The sequence below is a fragment of the Malaclemys terrapin genome, chromosome 13, assembly GCF_027887155.1.
Source record: "Malaclemys terrapin pileata isolate rMalTer1 chromosome 13, rMalTer1.hap1, whole genome shotgun sequence".
Lineage (NCBI taxonomy): Eukaryota > Metazoa > Chordata > Testudines > Emydidae > Malaclemys > Malaclemys terrapin.
In genome coordinates this window covers 27,867,634-27,890,748 of record NC_071517.1, presented here as the reverse complement: position 1 = coordinate 27,890,748, position 23,115 = coordinate 27,867,634, and the positions used below count along the sequence as shown (strand labels likewise).

At 49.5% G+C, this 23,115-nt stretch overlaps 1 protein-coding gene across 1 annotated transcript; it reads right to left on the bottom strand.

Moving 5' to 3' along the window:
- Positions 1 to 2,480: 2,480 nt before the first annotated feature.
- Positions 2,481 to 21,004, bottom strand: LOC128848294 (E3 ubiquitin-protein ligase TRIM39-like). Its single transcript, XM_054048206.1, has 6 exons — positions 20,582 to 21,004; positions 14,263 to 14,358; positions 11,675 to 11,905; positions 10,576 to 10,598; positions 10,374 to 10,474; positions 2,481 to 3,666 (listed from the first exon to the last, which is right to left on the bottom strand). The coding sequence occupies exons 1-6, from the start codon at positions 21,002 to 21,004 to the stop codon at positions 3,107 to 3,109; spliced, it is 1,434 nt and encodes a 477-aa protein (XP_053904181.1). The 3' UTR covers positions 2,481 to 3,106.
- Positions 21,005 to 23,115: the final 2,111 nt, after the last annotated feature.

Here is a 23,115-nt window from a genome sequence, read left to right as displayed (position 1 = left end):
CCCCTGGGTGACCGGGGTCAGACCCAGGGCCTTGATCTCCTCATAAATGGAGGGGAGATCACCTTTCACCACCCCGGGATTCTTCCCGCTGGCACCCGAAGCGACGCTTGCTTCGGGACTCACAGGGGCTTCAACTGTTAAGGGGGCAGGAGGGGCTCCATCGGAGGCCTCTGAGGGAAGTGGAGGAGCGGTACTGCCCTCCGGTGCTGCTACGTCTTCCCCAGCCGGTACCGGTGGACAAATTCCACCCAGGGGCAAGGCGGAAGGCTCGGCATCAGTGCCCCCCTTCCTGGTCTTCCGGGGGGCTTCTGCATCAGATGGAAGGAGCGGAGCTCGAGCCTTCCACTTGCCTCGTTTCCCCTGCACTAGGGCCCAGCCCTCCATGGCATCATCTGGGGGCTGGCTAACAGAGGTCAGGTCGGGGGGTAGAGGTGGTGGCTCAGGGACTCGGGGAGGTAGCGGTGGGGCAGGATGAGGGAGGGAAGATTCCCCTTGGGGCGGGCTCTTTCCTATGCCCAGTGGTATCCCCGCTGCACCCTCCTCCACAGGCCCCACCAGATTGCAGGCAGCAGAGGCGGGGCTCTCCCGCTCATCTGGGCGCACTGGGGGAGGTACCCTTGGGCCCGAGAGGGAGCAGTGGTGGACTGGGAAGGAGGAAGGGCGGCTCCGGGCACCGGACAGCCGGGGCACCAGTGATGATGGGGCCGGCGCCCTGCTGGGGCTCGGGAGTCCCGGACGCTCATCCTTGCCAGGCCAAGGGGCAGTCCCTCCGGATGTGCCCCGTCACCCAGCAGAGGTAGCACCAGGCCTCCCCCATGGAATAATGCACCCGGTAGTGGGCCCCCTGGTAGAGGACCAGGAAGGACCCCTCGAGCGCCTCTCTGTCACACGCTGGCGGTGGCAGTTGAAGATGCACCTGCCGGCGGAACAAGAGGACGTGACGGAGGGCGGGGTCTTTGCAGCCCAGTGGGAGAGGGCTAACAACAGAGATGGATTTCCCCAGGGTAGAGAGGGCAGGTAACAGGGCAGCATTAGGGAGGAACGGAGGGACGGAGGTCAGGACTATCCGGACGCCAAGGTCCTCTAGCGGCTCTAGGGGGACGAACACCTCCCCCCACAGCCAGGCCCTTCTCCACCACCTCCTGGGCGGCGGCCTCCGATGCTAGGAAGAAGACGACCTTTCCGTACATTTTGGAGGCCGCTACAATGGCTGTGGGCCCCACCACCCTCGCCAACGCCCGCATGTAGGTCTCCACGTGGGGCGAGGCGGGCACCAGGAGACAACGCACGCCGTGCTTTCTGGTCAAGGTGGGGAAGGGGCCCTGGCCGCTATACGTGGTAGCAGAAGCGGTGGCCGGGAGAGATGACATAGCGGCAGGTGGGGGGGCCACCGCCACCTGGGCGTATGCCCTGGGGGCCAGGGGAGGGGCACCCGCAGAGCTGGTGGAGGGAGAAGTGGGGAGGGACGCTGCGGCCGGTGGCAGGGCCATGGCAGTGGGGACAGCCCCTGCCATGGAGGGCCTGGTCTTTTTGGCGGGGCCCTTACCCTTCTTTTTGCCCTGGCCCTTCTCGCCGGCTGGGGGGGCTCCCCCAGAATTGGAGGGGGTGAGGGACATGGCAGCAGCGGAGGTCACCCCATTGCCGGCCACTGCCGGTGCCCCAGCGGGGGCAATAGCAGGTGGTTCGGCAGCGGCAGTTGAGGTAGAGGCTAGGGGAGGTGATGGGAGGAGGCAGGTGGGGGAGAGGCGGCTGGGGCGGCTGGAGGGGCCCCACTGGCCGTGTCTCCTGCCATAATGAGCAGGGAGGGAGGGAAAAAACACCAGAGAAAGGAGGGGAAAGGGGAAGCAGGTCAACCACTCCCCCCCGCTAGGCTGCAGACTGGGGAGGAGGGTGCTAGAAGGGGAAGGCTAGATGGGAAGGGGGGCTGTCAAGGACTTGTGGGGGTTCAGTCACCGACTCGGGATGGAAATCCGGCTCCTCTAATTGCATTAGGGAAATGGGGGATATAATAGCATGGGGGGTGCAGTGAACCAGGGGCAAACTCAAACAGGGGAGGGGCACAAGCGCATGGGAGGGGGCATGGGCGTATGAGGGGAGGGACTAATCAGCGTTAACAGACATCAGGAGAAAGGTCCTGTGGTGAGGATAAAGAAGGTGTTGGGAGGAGGCCATGAGGAAGTAGCCTAGGGAATTGTAGCTGTTGTGCAGCTGTTCCAGAAGGCACTTTAGACAGGGGCGGGGGGGGGGGGGGACTTGCAAGTGTAGACAGGCCCTGAGAAGTCTTCATTGTACACAGATCCTGTGATAGTTCTTGCTAGTGTGGATTCCCCTTAATGAGCCATCAACACTATCTGGCTTCTTCATTGTTGTACCTGAAAAGCTGATTGTGGGTGTTTCCAACCTTAAAACATATTCCAGAAACATACACATAGCAAAACTTCATATTTAATGATAGCACATACAATTTAACAGGATATTAATGTTCAAAAGATTAAATGATACCTTACAAGGCATACTTTGTACAAAACATATCATAATCATATCACCGTGGTAAATATGGCAGGGAGTCGCTTTGGGGTCCAGTGTGTCACGCTTCCTCCTTGTGGCTCCCCTCCCCTGTCTCATTACATCCCCCCTTCCATCAAGTTTTCCTCTTTAGACCTGGACTGTTCCCTTCCTGCTGCTGCAGCCCCCTCCTCATAGCAGTCATCCCTGAGATTGCACCCACCCAACCCTCTGTCCCTGCACTGCCACAACCCAGCAGCCTGCACCCGCTCTGCACCTGCAACTGGCTCCCCCAGCCCACCTCTTTGCCCTTTTCCTCATTCCCCATCTCACAGGCCTGGTACTGGGAACTGAGAGGGGAATGGGGCAGCAGGGAGCAAGGAGTTGATGCCATTTATAACATCCCCGTGGGAATAGGCCTGGGGGCTGGTCTTTGCTGGGAGGGGACAATCTTGACTGTGGGTAATGTGACCAAATGTCCTGATTTTACAGGGAAAGTCCTGATATTTGGGCTTTTTATTATATAGGTACCTATTACCCCCCACTCCCATCCCAATTTTTCACACTTTCTATCTGATCACCCTAGGTGTGGGTATCACTGTCAGGGACAGAGATTCATTCTGGCCTTAGCTGGAACTGGGCAGATTATCAAGGGAGCTGTGTTTTTACCCCCAGCATTGTAACCAGTGAAGAAATAAGGGCGGAGTATCCCGGAGAAAGTGTCAGTGAAAGTGAAGAGATGGGATTTGTCAGTCACATTGTAAAATGAGACCTCTCCTGCCTCACAGTCCAGGAAAATCCCCACCTGGCTGGGCCTAGTTCTTATGGGGATAGAGGTGGAGGGGGAGGTGAGGGCCTCATAGACATCGTTCCTCAGAGACACTGTCCAGTATCCGTTCTCAGGTGATGCTGCGATCTGCCCCTTCCTGCTCCCAGCTTCCCTACAAACCCCCAGAATCCAGTGGATTTTTTCTCCCACCTCCACCTCCCAGTAATGCCTCCCACCTCTAAATCCCTCAGTGCCCAGAAGTTCAGGGTAAGTATCGTATCTCTCAGGATTGTCAGGCAGATCCTGTCGAATGTCTCCGAATCTTACACGTTTCCCATCCTCAGACAGGACAAGGTTGGGATGAGCCGTGTCTGGATCCAGAGTCACATCCACTGGGGAGAGAGTCACAGAGTCAGATCAAGGGACGGGGGCTGGCCACTGGGATCAAAGGGAAATTGATCTGCATCCCCGTTAATCGCTGTGTGGCTGGGTTACTGGCCTTTTAAGGGGAGTCTGGGCCGGGTCTATGCCAGGGTGTAGGGATGGGGAGAGGTGCAGACCCCAAGGAGTATGTGAGGAGAGCCAGAGGGTTGGGGTGAACAGAGAGGCAGATGCTAGGGGGAGGAGAGGATCAGTTATTGAGAGGGTATGGAGGAGCAGAGAGCGGGGCAGGCCCGGGGGGTGCAGGGAAGAGGGTGGAGAAGGGAGGGGGAGAGTTCTAGGGTGTGGGGAAGAGGTGGGATGGGCACCAGAGAATCAGATGAGGGAAGGGTATGGAATGGGCAGGTGCTGGGGAAATGGGGGAGGAGGGGAGGGGAGCACCAGAGTAATTGCTTGTGGGGAGAGGAAAGTGTCAGATGGGAAGGGCAGAGGTATGCACCAGGGGGCTGGGGGGATATGGAAGCAGGGACTAGAAGCTACTTGGGATGGCCCTCTATTGGGCTGGGCATTGCACAGACAAGGGGGGATCTTCACAAGCATCTGCGTGACCAAGGAGCACAGATCCTAGTGATTGTCAATAGGACGTGAGCTCCTGAGTCACTTAGGGCTGAATGCACAAAAGAAGTTCGGTGCCTCAGTCCCTGGTTTAGGCTCCACCGTGATACACAAAATTCCAGCTGACCCTCTAGTCACCTTGGGACAAAGTGGGGATTTCTGTGTAATATTTTTATGAATTCTATGAGTGCCTCTGTTTCCCTCTGTACTTAGCATTGCTACCTAGTGGGGCAAAATGGTCAAATCTGATCTTGGGGTAGAACAGGAGACATGAGGTGTGTGCCATCTTTCTGCCTGGGGTGGAATGATTGGGTCTTTAAAGAACTGGTTGAAACAGATGCAGAGCAAGAAAGGATCCAAAGAGACAGTCGAAACCCCAGCAACTGAACGACTGACACATAACAGCAGGGAGCTCTGGCAGGTGCGGTACATGAACTCAGTTTCACTCTGCCTGAGAACAATGGACTGAGAAGTGAAAGGAAGGGGATTAAGAGTTGCCTTTTCTGAGAGGCTCAACTGCTCTCACCTGTGATAAGGAGACAGAGCCTGAAATGGAGTCCATAGCACTCTGGCTAGCTGATTGCTGTGGCTTGGCCATATAGACTATGACAACCTTTATTTCTCTATGCTAACCTAAGGACTTCCAGTGCTATGCTCCAACTGACTAATAAAACCTGCTTTAAAAAGGCTGCCGGGTGTCACTGCAAATACTAGCTGAGCTAAGGTGCATTGATTGTTGAAGAATCTCTGACCAGGAATCAATCTCAGTTGGACTTGCTAAGCAGAGCTCACAGTGTGAAGCAGGAGAGCTGATGCCCAGAAGCTCAGTCTCGGAGTCATTGAGGCTGTGTGGCCCACCCTTCAGGAGAAATGGGACCCCTTGGGGATCTAGCACACCAACGGGGTTCCTCTAAGGGAATATTTAAAAGCTGGGTCATAGCACAGATCCTGTGGATCCATGACACTCCTAAACTCACTCAGCACTACAAAAATGTAGGTGAAAGGTCTGTCAGTCCTAGGTTTCTGCCTCTCAGCATGTGCACTGCTGCCTCCCTCTAGGCATGTGGATGCTTATTTCCCACCTGAGCCCCAGAGCAATCCACAACCAGGGAAGATAGGCATTCAGCCACATAACTTGCATGCAAGGCCTTAGGTAGTAGATGTGCTTTAATTACCACCATAGAACAGCTTCAAGAGGAGAGACTGAGAAAGAACCACATCAGAACAGCTCATAACCAGTTGCTAGGGCACTCTCCTGAGAGATGATACACACCTCTTTAAATCCTGTCTCCCCTGTGCAAAGAGGGGAATTGAACCTGGGTCTCCCACATCCCAGGCAAGAACTCTATTATTGAGGATTCAGCTTTACCACTTTCATGCACAGAACCAAGGCGTGTCCCAGAAAAAAAACCCTCATGCAGAACAGTTACATTTGCTGAAGGGGAGCATCAAACCGCTGAACACAAGAAAATGCCCCAATGAAGGGGACTGAAGGGTAACAAATCTTAATGTACACATCCCAGTCACCACTTTCACACTCTGCCCCCTTTGTGAGAGGCCCAAACAGCTTCAGCATATGCCTGGTAAGCCTGGAGTAGCCAGCGAGTCTCTCAGGGCCTGAGACCCTGACCAGGGGGAGGCTGCTGGGGGGGACGGGACCCAGGTGGTGGATCCTGCCAAGGATGGGGCACCAGGGGGTGCCAGAAAGCCTGCATTTCCCTAAAATGAAGCACTGAGGAGACAGTCTCAGGATCCTGACAGGCTCAAAGACCAGCTGTGCCCAGAGCCCAAGGGGGTTCATCTTGCAGTGTGGGTGGGTGGGACAAGGGGCTCAGGGTCACATAAGGATATTCTTGAGCAGTGAGGAATGCTGGGGAAGGAGAGAAAGTTGATGCTGATGCCACTTGCTCACAGTCCTGTATTTCTGCCATCCACTTTTAAAGCCCCTGCAATGATGGGCAGCCTGGTGTGATGGACAGGATGGGGAGCAGAAAGCCCAGCTGTGGGGCAGCAACCATGTCTCCTTCTTAGCAGTATCCCAAGAGAATAACAATGTTATTGAGGGTTCCACTTTACCACTTTCATGCATAGAACCAAGGCACTTCTCAGAAAGAGAAACCTCACACAGAACGGTTACATTTGCTGAAGGAGCATCAAATCACCCAAAACCTGAACTCAAGGAACAAACCTTAACATACACATCCCAGTCACCACTTTCACTGACAGACTCTGCGCCCTTGTGAGAGGCCCAAACAGCTCCAGTGTGTACAGTACCACATTCACCACCATCACACTGCAATGCAAAATCTTAACTCTGACTTCATGCTTTCCCATGCTACAATAACACATCTCCCTCCATCCCTCCTCATTTATACGAATGATGGTGAAGGAAAAAGTAGAATTAGTTTAAAAAAAAAAAGATAATTTTTGTATTTGTTTGCTTCTTTCAAAAGTTTTCAGTAATACGTTGAAAAACTTTTTTTTCAGGTTTTGTTTAACTGAAAACACAGAAAAAATCTGGAAAAAATGAATATTTTCTAAAATTTTGTAGAAAATATTGTTCTGGCAGGTGTCACCAGGTGGTGCTGTTACACCCAGTTTTCAGGTTCTTTTTCTTAGTGTGTGTGATCAAGTTTTGACTCTTGGGAAGACATGCAGTGTTGTGTTAGTTTTGGGTTATGCAAGGTGCAGAGGCAGCATAGGAAGAGATGGAGCTCTGGGAGCAGCAAGAGTGGTTACTCTCTGCCTTGTTCTCTGACTAGAGTCAATTCTGGAGAGAGAGTTGCTCCTTTGGAATGGGCCGCCGGTGTTGGGCAGAGGTTCCTGGGAGAAGGGATTGCCCTACATGGAACCTGTGACCTCCTCTGTTCCAGGGCTTGTGTAAGTGTTTAAATAAAGCAAATTACACTCAGAATAGACCCAGGCTACATGTCACTGATTTCTCCTTCACTGCACAGCTGACGTGCAAGTCTCAAAACCCACTATCGCTTGCAGAAGGACATTGGTGCTGGAAGAAAGGGCTTAACATATATCATAGAATCATAGAATATCAGGATGTCATCTAGTCCAACCCCCTGCTTAAAGCAGGACCAATTCCCAACTAAATCATCCCAACCAGGGCTTTGTCAAGCCTGACCTTAAAACCTCTAAGGAAGGAGATTCCACCACCTCCCTAGGTAACCCATTCCAGTGCTTCACCACCCTCCTAGTGAAAAAGTTTTTCCTAATATCCAACCTAAACCTCCCCCACTGCACCTTGAGACCATTACTCCTTGTTCTGTCATCAGGTACCACTGAGAACAGTCTAGATCCATCCTTTTTGGAACTCCCTTTCAGGTAGTTGAAAGCAGCTATCAAATCCCCCCTCATTCTTCTCTTCTGCATACTAAACAATCCCAGTTCCCTCAGCCTCTCCTCATAAGTCATGTGCTCCAGACCCCTAATCATTTTTGTTGCCCTCCACTGAACTCTTTCTAATTTTTCCACATCCTTCTTGTAGGGTGGGGCCCAAAACTGGACACAGTACTCCAGATGAGGCCTCCCCAATGTCGAATAAAGGGGAACAATCATGTCCCGTGATCTGCTGGCAATGCCCCTACTTATACAGCCCAAAATGCCGTTAGCCTTCTTGGCAACAAGAGCACACTGTTGACTCATATCCAGCTTCTCGTCCACTGTAACCCCTAGGTCCTTTTCTGCACAACTACTGCCTAGCCATTCAGTCACTAATCTGTAGCAGTGGATGGGATTCTTCCTTCCTAAGTGCAGGACTCTGCACTTGTCCTTGTTGAACCTCATCAGGTTTCTTTTGGCCCAATCCTCTAATTTGTCTAGGTCCCTCTGTATCCTATCCCTACCCTCCAGCATATCTACCACTCCTCCCAGTTTAGTGTCATCTGCAAACTTGCTGAGAGTGCACTCCATGCCATCCTCCAGATCATTAATGAAGATATTGAACAAAACCGGCCCCAGGACCGACCCTTGGGGCACTCCGCTTGAAACCGGCTGCAACTAGACATGGAGCCATTGATCACTACCCATTGACCCCGATGATCTAGCCAGCTTTCTATCCACCTTATAGTCCATTCATCCAGCCCATACTTCTTTAACTTGGTGGCAAGAATACTGTGGAAGACTATCAAAAGCTTTGCTAAAGTCAAGGAATAACACATCCACTGCTTTCGCCTCATCCACAGACCCAGTTATCTCCTCATAGAAGGCAATTAGGTTAGTCAGGCATGACTTGTCCTTGGTGAATCCATGCTGACTGTTCCTGATCACTTTCCTCTCCTCTAAGTGCTTCAGAATCGATTCTTTGAGGATCTGCTCCATGATTTTTCCAGGGACTGAGGTGAGGCTGACTGGCCTGTAGTTCCCCAGATCCTCCTTCTTCCCTTTTTTAAAGATGAGCACTACATTAGCCTTTTTCCAGTCATCCGGGACCTCCCCCGATCGCCATGAGTTTTCAAAGATAATGGCCAATGGCTCTGCAATCACATCCGCCAACTCCTTTAGCACCCTTGGATGCAGCGCATCCGGCCCCATGGACTTGTGCTCGTCCAGTTTTTCTAAATAGTCCTGAAACACTTCTTTCTCCACAGAGGACTGGTCACCTCCTCCCCATACTGTGCTGCCCAGTGCAGCAGTCTGGGAGCTGACCTTGTTAGTGAAGACAGAGGCAAAAAAATCATTGAGTACATTAGCTTTTTCCACATCCTCTGTCACTAGGTTGCCTCCCTCATTCAGTAAGGGGCCCACACTTTCCTTGACTTTCTTCTTGTTGCTAACATACCTGAAGAAACCCTTCTTGTTACTCTTAACATCTCTTGCTAGCTGCAACTCCAAGTGTGATTTGGCCTTCCTGATTTCACTCCTGCATGCCCGAGCAATATTTTTATACTTCTCCCTGGTCATTTGTCCAATTTTCCACTTCTTGTAAGCTTCTTTTTTGCATTTAAGATCAGCAAGGATTTCACTGTTAAGCCAAGCTGGTCGCCTGCCATATTTACTATTCTTTCTACACATTGGGATTGCTTTTTCCTGCAACCTCAATAAGGATTCTTTAAAATACAGCCAGCTCTCCTGGACTCCTTTCCCCCTCATGGTATTCTTCCTGGGGATCCTGCACATCACTTCCCTGAGGGAGTCAAAGTCTGCTTTACTGACTTATATGACCAGCTGTAGTGAAAAATCTCAGGTATGGACAATTAAGCCAGGGTGGCTCCTTCCTGGACCACTCTGGGATCTAGGGTTCCCCTCGGGCCAGGAGAAAGGAGAGGGGACAGGCAGGATTGGCCCTTGGCTCAGGCTACTTGGCACTGGCCTCACATCCTGTCTCCAAGGGTGGGCAGGGGCTGCCAAGAGAGAGGTGTGGCAGCAGCCAGCTGGTGCTGCAGGCAGGAATCTCAGCCTGTTTCCTCCAGTACTGCAGGCAGCTACAACAAGCGGCTGCTCATTCTTTCTGGGAGTGCCAGGCCTGGAACAATGCCCCCAGCTGTTCCTTCTCCCCCACCCCTGACAGCCACTTTATATGGCACGTGTTGGTGACTATGAGATGTCTTGTCAGTGATGAATACGGCAACCCTCCCGGTTTTTATAGGAGGCTGGCCAGCGGTCAGGGTAATGGACCAAAAGACTGTTCCTGACTCTGGTCTGACCTTCAGCATGTCTCTATGCCTCAGTTCCAGCTCTGTAACATTGGGAGAATTACACCTTCCCTCTTTGTAAAGCACTTTGGGAGATGTGACTGAATAACTCCATATAAGAGCCACATATTATTCCCTTTTATAACAATATGTACTGCTGACAGCTCACAGCCCCTTGGGACTGAGCAGTGATGGGATCTTCACCAGGAGTGGGTATATTTACTTCACAGGCTTTTTCAATGTTAAATTATCAAAAGCAGAGTCCCTGAATGTAACTGTCCCCTTTTCCATGGGGGGGTGGGGGGGGAGCCAGTATTAATAGAGTCTCTTTAGTACCTTTGCCTGGAAGAGCCCAGACAAATCTGGCACATGGATTTAAGAATGGAAGAAACCTGGGTGCTTTTCAGGTTGCAGATAGGAAAAGCTAGAGAGCCCCTGCTGCATTAGTGCTAACTTACCTGTGAATTCCCGCAGCATTTCCATCATGCCAGGGACTCTGTACGCATCCTTCAGTTCAGCAGCAATGAGCTCTGGTTCCTGCAGTCTCTCCTGCTCACTCCTAAGGAGAACACAGTCCCGTTATCACTCAGATGCTCAGCACAGGTACCATTGCAATAGGCTTGATATAAAAGTGATGGTGAATTGAAAATGGAATCTCACCTGGCCAGTGTGCCCTTTACATCCTAACAGGAGAGAAAGTAAATAAGAAAGTGTTAGTGCTGTACAGTTCAGCTGTTCCATGTTCACAGAACGTCTGGTTAATTTTCTCGGTTTCATGCAGTTCTACAGAAAGGATAACACCCGCAGATCTGAGTCACATTAAGATTTGTTTTAACAAACTAGGTAATAATAGCTGAATGGTGTATAATAGCAATGACACTGATGCACAACTCTAGCCTCAGATAAATGTATACACAAAGCCACTGATGGTACCATGGAGTGGTTACCAAATGTGGATTAACTACTTGGAAACAACAATAAGAAAAAAATTATTTTGATAAAAATCTTCTGCAGAGTTTCTGTTTAGGCTGCCAAAATAAATCGCAAGATGAGAAAAAAGCTTTTGTCTAAATCATGCTTAAGTAGGTGTTAAACAGCAACTGTTCTTCAAAAAGCGATTGTGAAAATGACATCAAGAGGCCCCAGTTACTGGATAAAATATAGTGATCTTACAATAAAAATGTGGTTTTAAACTGTCCCAGCAATCACAAAGTCCCACCTTTGCTGACTGGCAGGAGGAGAGAGAAATCAAGCTATCTTGATGTCAACACTACATAATTTTGGGAGGTGCTCAGATACCAGGATGATGGGCACCAAGTAAGAACCTAGACAGATTGACTGTCTAAGATTGTAGGGGCAGGGCTGTGTCCTTCTGGATACTGGAAAGCATCCAGCACATGGTGCCAAGCAATGGAAATTTAAGTGCCTAACCTTCTTGGTGCTTTTGAAAATCCCGCTAAGCACTGATCTCCATCTCCAGGAACCTAAATACCACTGGAAATCTGGCCTTAAGTCACTTTTAAAAATGGGACTTAGGGGCTTTATAAAATTTTACCCTTAGGTCCCGAAATTTAGGAATCCAAACTTAAAAAATTTGGCCTATTGCTAATAATAGAGTGAAATGCTGTGTAAATCTGTGGCGGTAGATAAATAATAATGAATCAGTAAAAAAAATAACAAGCATATTGAAGGGTACATTCTTTGCCTGTTTTCATGGCTGTGGAAAAGCCAAATTAAAGAGGAATTTGGTATCACTCACCTTCAGCAGCTCAGCAGCTGGTTGCTGACACTTCTCCTCTATCTCTGTGAACAGCTTCTTCAGAGAGGAGCTTTGCTGGGAGAGTTTGACTATATTTTTATTTAGCCTCTGCAGAGTCTCCTCCTCCTCCTCCTCCAGTCTTTGGAGAAAGTGTTTCTTTTTTTCATTCATCAACAGTTGTAGTTTCTCAAATTCCGACAAGATTTTCTGTCTCTGACACTTTACTGTTTCCTTGAGTTAAGAAAAAACAAAACACAAAAAACCTTCCCAACAAACTCCATCAATCTCAGCAGAATTATTAAGTGTATAAGGCCATGTTGTACGAAGTATATGAGATTTGAACAAATGTTCATAGATTTATAGATCAAGACTAGAAGGGTCAATAGTGATCACCTAGTCCGACCCCTGCATAGCACAGGCCCACCATACCTGAGTCCAGTCCCCTGCTCCAATCACTCTTTCCTTATTTACCCACAGGGGAATAGCTTCAACAGCAAAGGTTCAGGGATCCCCATGTAAGGTGACCAGACAGCAAATGTGAAAAATCAGGATGGGGGTGGGGGGTAATAGGAGCCTATATAAGAAAAAGACCCAAACATCGGGACTTTCCCTATAAAATCAGGACATCTGGTCACCCTATCCCCATGTCAGAATATCCCACACCACCGTGCCTAGAGAACTCATGTGAAAAGTGTCAGATGCCTACTCAAATCCCTTATACCCCCTCAGGGGGAGTGGGGACTTGACTTAGGGTCTCTTGCAGTCTGGGTGAGTACCTTAACCACTGGACTGTGAGTTATGAAGGACCACCTCCTCCCTCTGGCCATTTTGTGTGAGCTCACCAAGGGATGCAACTGAGTAGGTGAGCTCTGAGCTCAGGTCCTGCAGGGAGGTGGGTGCCATTCTCTCCCCAGTTTGTGGATTGCACTGAGGCTTAGGGGCTCCCCTGGCATGGGGCTGGAGGGCACAGGCAGGCAGAAACACTGGTGCCCAGGGAACTTTCACTGCAAAAACTTGGGTGCTTTTTCTGGTGACCTGCCCCAAGTCTCAAACCTTTAGAACATAATTTTCAGTGTATGACATAGCTCCTTGCATGTTCTTCCTGCATCCATTTCACAATAATTACACGAATCAGCATGACAGAGGCTTTCATTGAAATGGTTGAGACTGATGAAGCCCTGTAACAGGGTGCTATCCACGAGGTCCTGAGCCAGGCCCCTGTTAGCCCAGCTCCAATTAAGAAGTATTAATTGGGGCTGTCTGGGTATGCCACGCCTAATTGGTGGAACAGAAGCACCTGCGGGCTTGTTAGCCAGGGGGCTCCTATTACCCCCCCGACCCCCTGTCCCGATTTTTTACACTTGCTGTCTGGTCACCCTAGGCAGGCAGGAAGTGAAGGGGCAGAGGGGCATGCACACATGCACTCACCCAAAGGGAGGAGCCACAGGCTGTGCATCCCTGCTGGCTGGAGAAGCTAGCTGTCCTCCAGGTTGCTGGTTTACAACTGTCTGTAAACAGAAAGTGGTGGGAGCTGACACTGTTAATAAAAGAAGCACTGGTGATTGCACTTGGAGGAGGTCTCTGACTGATTTGTGCATGGGCAAGGGCAGGCCTCATTACAAGCCCCCATCAGAATCCCATAGCCCAGAACATAGAGCAGTTTCCCCAAGAGGTGGCTGATCACTGTTCAAATCCCTCCTCATCATCATGGTGAGGGTGAAATTGAACCTGCCTCTTCTACATCTGAAGTGAGTGCTCTAAACACTGGGCTAAAGGAGGTTCTTCTGCTCCTGCCCCCAAATGGCATAGGTCCTTAATCCTAAAAGAGTGTTTGAAGCTGAGAATCCCAAGCAGAGCTAGGTGCCACTCTCCAGACTGGATTTAGGCACTGAAACCCCCTGAGGGGGGAAGGGCTTAAGCCACATCCCTCTGTTCAGCATGCCCCATTGCCTAGCATGCTGACTTCTGCAGATCCCATTCTAAGGCCCCTACCTCTCCCCATTCATTGTAGTGGTGCCTGGGCACCTAACTCAAGCTTTGTAGATTGCAGTGATTTTCTAGGCCTGGTGACTGTCAGCCTTGCCACAACTCCAGTCCTCTGGGAATCCAGTCCTAAGAAATAGATACAGGAAACCCAGAGTTATGGTCTTGATTCTGCAAATGCCTCTGTGCGGACCCCCTTTGAAGCCACTGGTCTGCACAGGCATGCAGCATTCCACCTGTGTGGAGCAGTTTTCACTATCATGGCTTAAGATTGCACTTCCACAACAAATCACAGAATCACCCTCAAGTAACAACTGCATCCTTAGCTCTGCCCCCAGTGGAGACAATAAAACCCAAGCTCGTACTAGGGATAAAACAAACAACAAAACTCAGCCTTTCATTGCACTAGATTGTCCTCAGGAAATGCAAGACTTCCATTAAGAAAGAGATTGAAAATACTGGGACCACTTAGCTTGCAAGATTCATTTGTTTGTTTTAATGCTAAGCTAAGGTTTATAATTTTCTTTATCAAAGATGCACTCTATTGTACATTCTTTAAAATACCTAAGTGAAATGAGAGATTAAACCAAACTGCAGAAACTTACTTTCCAGTTCTGTGGTTTATTCCGCTCTCTGGATTCCAGCTTTGAAATCTCCTCCATCGTTTTCTTCAGAAGCTCAATGTCTTTTTGGAGTTTCACCTGTGGGGAAAATGTTGCCTAATAAATTCTACTGCAGTGAGCCAGAGCTCTGAGGATTCTTCACCCATGGGTGGCAGGGGGTTTTGTGGCCAAGCCCAGGCCAGAAGTGAACGGACCTGGTTTCTGTCCCCAGCCCTGCCACAGACAGAGCTGATTTGAGTGACCCTGGAGCTTTCTGCAGAGCTGTTGTATTTGGTCCCCAAATAGTAAGGTTCAAGATTCAGCAGCGTGCCTTTTCTTCCCACCTACCCCAAACCTACCCCATTGCTGGCCCATGGGGAGGGGCAGATGATGGGGTAGGATCTGAGACTAAAATAGGACAAGAACACATTAAGAATTACTTAAACAAATTAGATGTCTTCAAGTCAGCAAGTCCTGATGAAATATGTCCTAGAATACTGAATGGACTGGGTAAAGAGATCTCTGTCCCATTAGCTATTATCTTTGAGAACTCATGGAGGGGCAAATATAGTACCTATCTATAAAAAGGGGAACCCAGGGAATTATCTACCAGTCAGTTAAACTTTGGAACCCAGAAGGATAGTGGAGCAAATAATCAAACAATCAATTTGCACGAACCTAGAAGATAATAAGGTAAAAAGTAACAGACCACGTAAAAAAAAAACAAAAAAACCAACCTAATATTCTTCTTTGATAGGGTAACCGGCCTTGTAGATAGAGGGAAGCAGTAGATGTGATATATCTTGACTTTTGTAAGGCTTTTGATATTGTCCCACATGACTGTCGTCAGATGTTGGCTGTGTGTGTATTCTCTCTGCATGCTGCACTGGCTCTGGCCAGTGCAGCAGACTCAGATTGAAATGCCCTATAACCACTAGAAGCAAAGGCACTTGGTCAGGTTTATTGCTGATGAAGCACGGTATTAGTGCCCTATATGTGCTACAAGTACACTTAATACATGTATGCCTGTGACAATGGACGCAGCTCAGTCAGTGGCAGGACTTTCCACTGCCCCCTAGACTGGCCAAAGACACTCCCTCTGAGACTCTATTTTATACACTGATACAAATAAATTACATATTACCCCTCTGACATGTTCAGTTACTACCCTCTGATGTGGTTACCACCCTTTAGCTTGTACATGTTTGTTCAATCAAAACATCTCTATCCCTCACACTGTCTTCCTGACCTTATCTTTAAGAGAGGTCAACTTGTTTCTGTTTCCTTTTGGGGGGAGGTGTTTGTACCATACTTGGTATTAGAGTGTTCTAGTACCACCCTTCTGGAATGTGTTTATGTGAATGTCCTGTACCTAGTGCTTCTTAGGAATGTGTATGTTTTTGCAATAACATCCCTGTTCTTGCCAGATTCTGTGAATCCGCAAGCAGGCAGAGCCTGACTTCTGCTCACATCCTGACTTTTACTAACTTTACTTTATATCCGCAAAGCTTGACAACTACTTTAGTTCAGGCCTCTGATCCAAGGCCTCATGTCTCAGGTGCTCCTTCTATTAAAATGACCTCATTAAAAACTAGAGAAATATAGCCTAGATGAACCTACTATAAGATTGATGCACAACTGGTTGGAAAACCACTATTCTAAGAGTAAAAAAAAAACGAGGAGTCCTTGTGGCACCTTAGAGACTAACAAATTTATTTGGGCATAAGCTTTCGTGGGCTAGAACCCACTTCATCAGATGAATGAAGTAAAAGATACAGGAGCATGTATAAATACATGAAAGGATGTGGGTTGCTTTACTAAGTGTTGAGTCAGTCTAATGAGATAAATCAATTAACAGCAGGATACCAAGGGAGGAGAAATAACTTTTGAAGTGGTACGAGAGTGGCCCATTACAGACAGTTGACAAGAAGGTGTGAGTAACAGTAGGAAGAAATTAGTATTGGGGAAATTAAGTTTAGGTTTTGTAACAACTCCCAGTCTTTATTCAGGCCTAATCTGATGGTATCTAGTTTGCAAATTAATTCCAGTTCTGCAGCTTCACGTTGGAGTCTGTTTTTGAAGTTTTTTTGTTGAAGAATTGCCACTTTGAGGTCTGTTATTGAGTGACCAGAGAGATTGAAGTGTTCTCCTACTGGTTTTTGAATGTTATGATTCCTGAAGTCAGATTTGTGTCCATTTATTCTTTTGTGTAGAGACCGTCCAGTTGTAGTTATCAATGGTTCAAAGTCGAGTTGAAAGGGCATATCCAGTAGAGTCTCTCAGGGATCTGTCCTGAGTCCAATTCTATTCAATATCTTCATAAATGATTTGAATAATGGCATAGAGGTATACTTATAGAGTTCGAGGGTGATACCAAGCTGGGAAGGGTTGCACGCCCTTTGGAGGACAGGATTAGAATAAAAAAAAATCTTGAAAAGCTGGAGAAATGATCTGAATTAAATTCAGTAAGGACAAATGCGAAGTACTACACTTGTGAAGGAATATTCAAGTGTTCAAATTCAAAATGGGAAATGACTGCCTAGGAAGGAGTACTGCAGAAAAAGATCTAAGGCAGGGGTGGGCAAACTTTTTAGCCTGAGGGCCACATTTGGGTATAGAAATTGTATGGCAGTGAATGCTCACAAAATTGGGGATTGCGGGTGAGGGCCAGAAATGAGGAATTCAGGCTGTGGGAGGGGGCTCTGGACTGGAGCAGAGGGTTGGGGTGCAGGGAGGAGGGAGAGGTCTCCGGCTGGGGGTATGGGCTCTGGGATGGGGCTAGGGATGATGGCTTTGGGGTTCAGGACAGTGCTCTGGGCTGGGACTGAGGGGTTTGGAGGGTGGTAGGGAGATCATGGCTGGGGCAGGGGGCTGGGGCATGGGGGATTTGAGGGCTGCAGCTGGAGGTGCAGGCTCTGGGGTGGGAATGAGGAGTTTGCAGTGCAGGAAGGTGCTCTGGGCTGGGACTGAGGGGTTCTGAGGGTGGGTCAGAGCTAGGGGTGGGACAGGGGGTTGGGACATGGTGGGGTCAGGGGTGCAGGCTCCAGGCGTCACTTACCGGAAGCAGCAGCATGCCCCCCCACCCGGCTCCTACGCAGAAGCACGGTGCCAGGAGACTCTGCATGCTGCCCCATCCACAGCCACTGCTCCTGCAACTCCCATTGGCCATGGTCCCCAGCCAATGGGAGCTGTGGGGAGCGATGCTGCGTGCGGAGCCCCCTGGCCCTGGCTGCCCCTACCTATAAAAGCTGGAGGGGGGACATGCCACTACTTGTGGGAGCTGCGCAGAAAGCCCCTGACCCCGTTTGCCAGCTGGAGCACAGAGTGGGGCAAGCCCCTGACCCCGCTACTCAGTGGGAGCTTGACAACTGGATTAAAGTGTCCAATGGGCAGGATGTGGCCCGCGGGCCATAGTTTGCCCACCCTTGATCTAGGAGTTACATTGGATCACAATGTAAATATGAGTCAACAACATCGTAGTGTTGCAAAAAAAGTGAACGTAATTCGGGGATGTATTAGCAGGAGTGTTGTAAGCAAGACATGAGAAGTAATTCTTCCACTGTATTCTGCACTTAAAAGGCCTTAACTGGAGTACTGTGTACAATTCTGGGCACCACACTTTGGGAAAGATGTTGACAAATTGGAGAAAGTCCAGAGCAGAACAACAAAAATGACTAAAGGTCTAGAAAACATGATCTATGAGGGAAGATTGAAAAAATTGGGTTTGTTTAGTATGGAGAAGAGAAGACTGAGGGGTGACATGATAACAGTCTTCAAAAACATAAAAGGGTATTTTAAACAGGAGGGGGGATAAATGGTTCTCCTTAACCACTGAGGATAGAACGAGAAGTAATGGACTTAAATTCCAGCAAGGGAGGTTTTGGTTAGACATTAAGAAAAACTTCCTAAGTATAAGGGTAGTTAAGCATGGGCACAAATTGCCTGGGAAGGTTGTGGAATTTCCATCACTGGAGGCTTTTAAGAGCAGGTTAGACCGGGCCAGCCTTAGTGAAAATTGCACCCTGGGTGAATTTGTATTTTGGTGCCCCTGGCCCCCATTGCCTGCCCCAGTCCCCTCCATCCCCCCAGGCCCCCGCTGCCTCTCCTGGCTCCGAACACATCCCCCCATCCATCCCCACATCACCCCTGGCCCCAGCTGCCTCTTCACCCATTGCTCCTGACACCGGCTGCCTCCTCACCTCCCCCACAGTACCCCTGGCTCCTCTCCATCCCCCCATTGCCCTTGGCCCCTGCTGCCTCCTCACCCATCCCCCATCATTCCTGACCCGTGCTGCCATCCCACCCTCCTCCCATCCCATCTGCTCCCTACTGCCTTCCCATGATCCTCTCCCCCCATTGCCCCCAGACCCCACTGCCTACCCCCCATTTGCCCTGAGCTCCCTTCTGCAGCCTCATACCCCATGCCCATCTAGCTCCTTGCCTCTTGACCACAGCACCCCCCCAACCACGGTGCCCTGGGCAGTCTCCTACATCACCCACATATAGGGCCAGCCCTGAGTTTAGACAAACATCTGTCAGGGATGGTTGAGATAATACTTAGGCCTGGTCCCCACTAAGTCCCCACTTCGGACTAAGGTACGCAAATTCAGCTACGTTAATAACGTAGCTGAATTCGAAGTACCTTAGTCCGAACTTACCGCGGGTCCAGATGCGGCAGGGAGGCTCCCCTGTCGATGCCGCGTACTCCTCTCGCCGAGCTGGAGTACCGGCGTCGACGGCGAGCACTTCCGGGATCGATCCAGGATCGATTTATCGCGTCTTAACCAGACGCGATAAATCGATCCCAGAACATCGATTTCCTGCCGCCGGACCCTCCGGTAAGTGAAGACGTACCCTAAGTCCTGACTCAGGGGACTAGACCTCTTGAGGCCCCTTCCAATCCTATATTGCTATGATTCTATATACTCAGCATTGGGGTTTGTGGAAGGGACTCAGGGAGACATGTTTACATGAAGAGAAACCTGTTCAGTGCCCAGCAGGATCTATAAAGGGGGAGACACCCCAACTCTTCAGGAAGCTGAAGTCATCACCTCAGAGCTCTCAGTTAGCATGAGGCACTTTGTGCCCCAGCACTCAGCACTGTAGTGTGAGCATCACCAGGGCTGGCTCTAGGATTTTTGCCGCCCCAAGCAGAAACAATATTGGCCGCCCCCCCCCCCCCCCCGTTTTTTTCTTACCCCACCCCCGGCCCCACCTCGGCTCCACCCCTTCCCCAAATCCCCAGCTCTGCCTCCTCCCCGCAGGCTCTCAAGCCTAGGAGGGAGGGGGAGAAGCGGCGTGCGAATCAACTGTTTCGCATGCCGCGGCCGCTCGGGATTTCCCCCTCCCTCCCAGGTTTGAGAGCCTGGGAGGGAGGGCGAGCAGCGATGCGCGAGCGGCAGCAGCGGAGGTGAGCTAGGGCGGCCGGGGCACATTTTTAGGGGCGGCAGGGGCGGCATTCTGGCACCGGCGATGCCACCCCTAAAAATGTGCCGCCCCAAGCACCAGCTTGTTTTGCTGGTGCCTAGAGCCGGCCCTGAGCATCACACTAGCTTTTCAATGTGGTTCAGCTGATTTGCCAGCTAAGTCTGAACCAACTCTGGGCAAACTCCTCATGTGGATCTTGAGCAACTTACATAGGACCTGCCAGTGTTTAATTTGTAACGAAAGACATGATGGGGCTCAAGAAATTATGTGCCGGGGCTGAAGCAATTTTTTTTACATTCATAACTGACATGGCAAGCCCAGAGGTGCCAGGGCTAAGAGCTGCCAAACCCAGAGGTGCCAGGGCTCAGCCTCGGCAAGCCCTGGCATAGATTAAGCACTGGGGTCTGCTCCCCTTAAACCGAATGGTAAAATTCCCTCTGCCTTCAATTAAGGCAGGATTGGACCCATCACCCCCACAATGCCTCAGATTCCGCATATGTGAAGCAAGGCTAAGAACTCCCTTCCTGCAGGGCAGGGCCCTGCAGCTAGACCCACTGGTGTCTGTGCAGGTCTGTAAGCCCGGATGGGAAACAGCGTGCTGTGTGCAAGTACACAGTATTATCACTTCTTAATGTCTTATAAAAGCAAATGACCTTCGGGGAGTGAAAAGAGACGTCAGAATCTGTATAGATGCCCTGCACAGGCTGGGGGTGCTGCCCTGCAGATTTTCAAATCAGAGAAGTACTAATCAGTACAATGGGTACTGGCCCTACTGAAGTCAGTGGGAGTTTTCCACTGTATTTAGAAGACCTCTACCCAGATGGTGCTAATATCCATGTACTTTTGAAATTAAACTTCTCCTGCAGGGATTTATTTTTTCCTGAATGTTTCCTACCTTGTAATCCTGAGCAGCCTCCTCGATGGGTACCAGAGTGTGAGATCTGTGTTGCTGGGTTTTGTCACAAACCACACAAATCACCTCATCATCATCTTCACAGAACAGCTTTAGTGTGTCCTTGTGCTGCCTGCAGACTATCTGCTTTTTCAGGTTTTCAGGTCTTATCCCTAATTGTTGGATATGTTCCACCATGCTGGCAAGCTGCCAGTTGGTCTTGCATTTCTCTTTCCTGAATTTTTTCCTGCACTGTGGACAGAAAACTCCCTCTTCTTCAATTTCCCACTTGTCATAGTATTCTGTGATACAAAATCGGCAGAAGTTGTGTCCACAGTCTATGCTTACTGGATCGTTGAAAAAATCCAGACAGATGGGACAGACCACTTCTTCCAGTAATTTCTTGAGAGGGTGGGCAAAGGCCATGGCTGTGGGAATGTAAGTGTTTCAGTGATCAGTTTCATTTGCTCTGTGCGATATTTTCTCTATGAAAAATGGGCGTACACCATTGCCACATTGTCCAATCTGTGCAAACTAAGAGGGAGGGGGTGGAGGAAAGAGCCAGATAACCATCAAGGAAGAAAGGACAAGAAAGGAAGGAGTCTGGGGGGTTAGAAACAGATAGTAGCCTCTTCATACTTAGGGTTGTAACTTAATTTCTCTTTAAAGCTGAATTTTTCAATCTCTCTAAAATCTACCCCCCCCCCCCCAATTAGATCAGTCCATTGGTAGGTAAGTTCAGGGGCAGAGCTCTGTAGACAAGTTGATCAAGATATTCCTGAGATAGAGCACTCTAGAATATGAGCTGCTTTCCAAAGTTTCCAGAATTCTTTTAATGCTTTTTTTTTTTTTTGGACAGCTAGGAAAATGGGGGACAGGATGAGACACATAAAAGATACATGACTGGACTCCCCTTGCTGAGATCTAGTCACAGCCAAAAACAGGGTTAACATTGGAAATAACTTATGAGATCTCTGTTTTCATACTGCAGAGTGGTGTTAAAATGCAGTCCATTCTGGTCAGCCCAGAGCCCCACCACCTTGCTGTCATTAGATGTTTGCCTGCCTGCGTGTTCCCGCTGTGTGCTGTCCCAGCTCTGTGCAGATAGCTGGCTCAGCAGACCTCAGTCGAACTGTCCAATAACCATAGACTCAGTTCATAGTGAAGGCATTTGGTCAGGTTTATTGTCAACGAAGCATGGTCCTAATGTACTGGTTCAATGGCTACAGGTACACTAACACGTGTGTGCCCACTGCAATGGGCTAGCTCAGTTAATGGCGGGACTTTCCATTATCCCTGAGGCCAGCCAAAGACACTCTCTCTGAGATATCTTTTTATACACCAATGCAAACATATTACATATTGCCTTTCTGATGTCTCTGGGTACCACCCTCTGACGTATCTAGGTGCCATCCATTGCCTTGTACCTGTTGGTTCGATCAAAACATCTCTATCCGCCATGCTGTCCTCCTGACCTTATCTTCAGGATGGGTCAGCATGTTCCTGTTATCTTTGGGGGATATGTTGGTATCGAGGTGTTCTGGTACCATCCTTCTGGAATGTGTTTGCGTGAGTGCTTTCTGCCTAGAAACTCTTAGGTATGTGTGTTTTTGCAATATCAGCCTGTTCTTGCCAGATTCTGTGAGCAGGTCATGCCTCTTGCTCACACCTTGACTTGAGTCCAGAAGAAAGATGTCTCCTATCTCAGCCTTGAGATCCACCAGGGGATCTTCCTCCTTCTCTTCCCACTATCCACAGACAGACAGCACCAATTTCTCCCTGTCAAAGTAAAGCTTCATGATAGTGACATGATACGCTTGGTGACTATGAGCCTGACTGGATGGTTCCACCACATAGTTCACTTCTTTACGCTGTTTGATGACCTTAAAGGGACCGTCCCAGGCATCCCCACATTGGGACGAGAACCATCACCTCAATATCTCCCCTGCATTTCCTGTGAATCTTTTATATAATTTTTTGCTGGGAAAGTTTGTATTCTACTTGCCAGTTTGATTTCTTTCTTTTTCCTTATTAAACTCTTCCAAAATTAATGAAAGAATATATAATAATAAGGGCCCAGAGACTATGGTGATGGCTGCAGTATAAGAACCTGAATAGAACTGAAGGGATTACCACTGTTGTGGTAACACCTGCTGGAGGGGTTGTAGCTGGAGGAACTCTCTCTGGGGAATCTTCTTTCCCATAGCTCTGTCAGTGGGTACGGGGTTGCTCTCCCACAGACTGAGCCAGAGACTTGCCCCCAAACTGACAGGTGCTGGGTGATCAGACGACCATGTGTGGAGGCCCCAATCCCCAGGCAGTCCCCATGTCCACTCCTTGGAAACACACCTCCTAGGGAGCAGCACTAGCAGGGAGTCCTCTGTGATCACAGCTTCCCCTGGGGGAACACCATAAAGGGGAATCCCCACTATAAACGGGGGTGGGGGAGGGGTGCAGAAAATATCATACAGCCCCAGGCAATTTTGTGTTTTCCAAGGAATCTCCATCAGGCCGAGAGAGGGATGATGGGTGTCCCA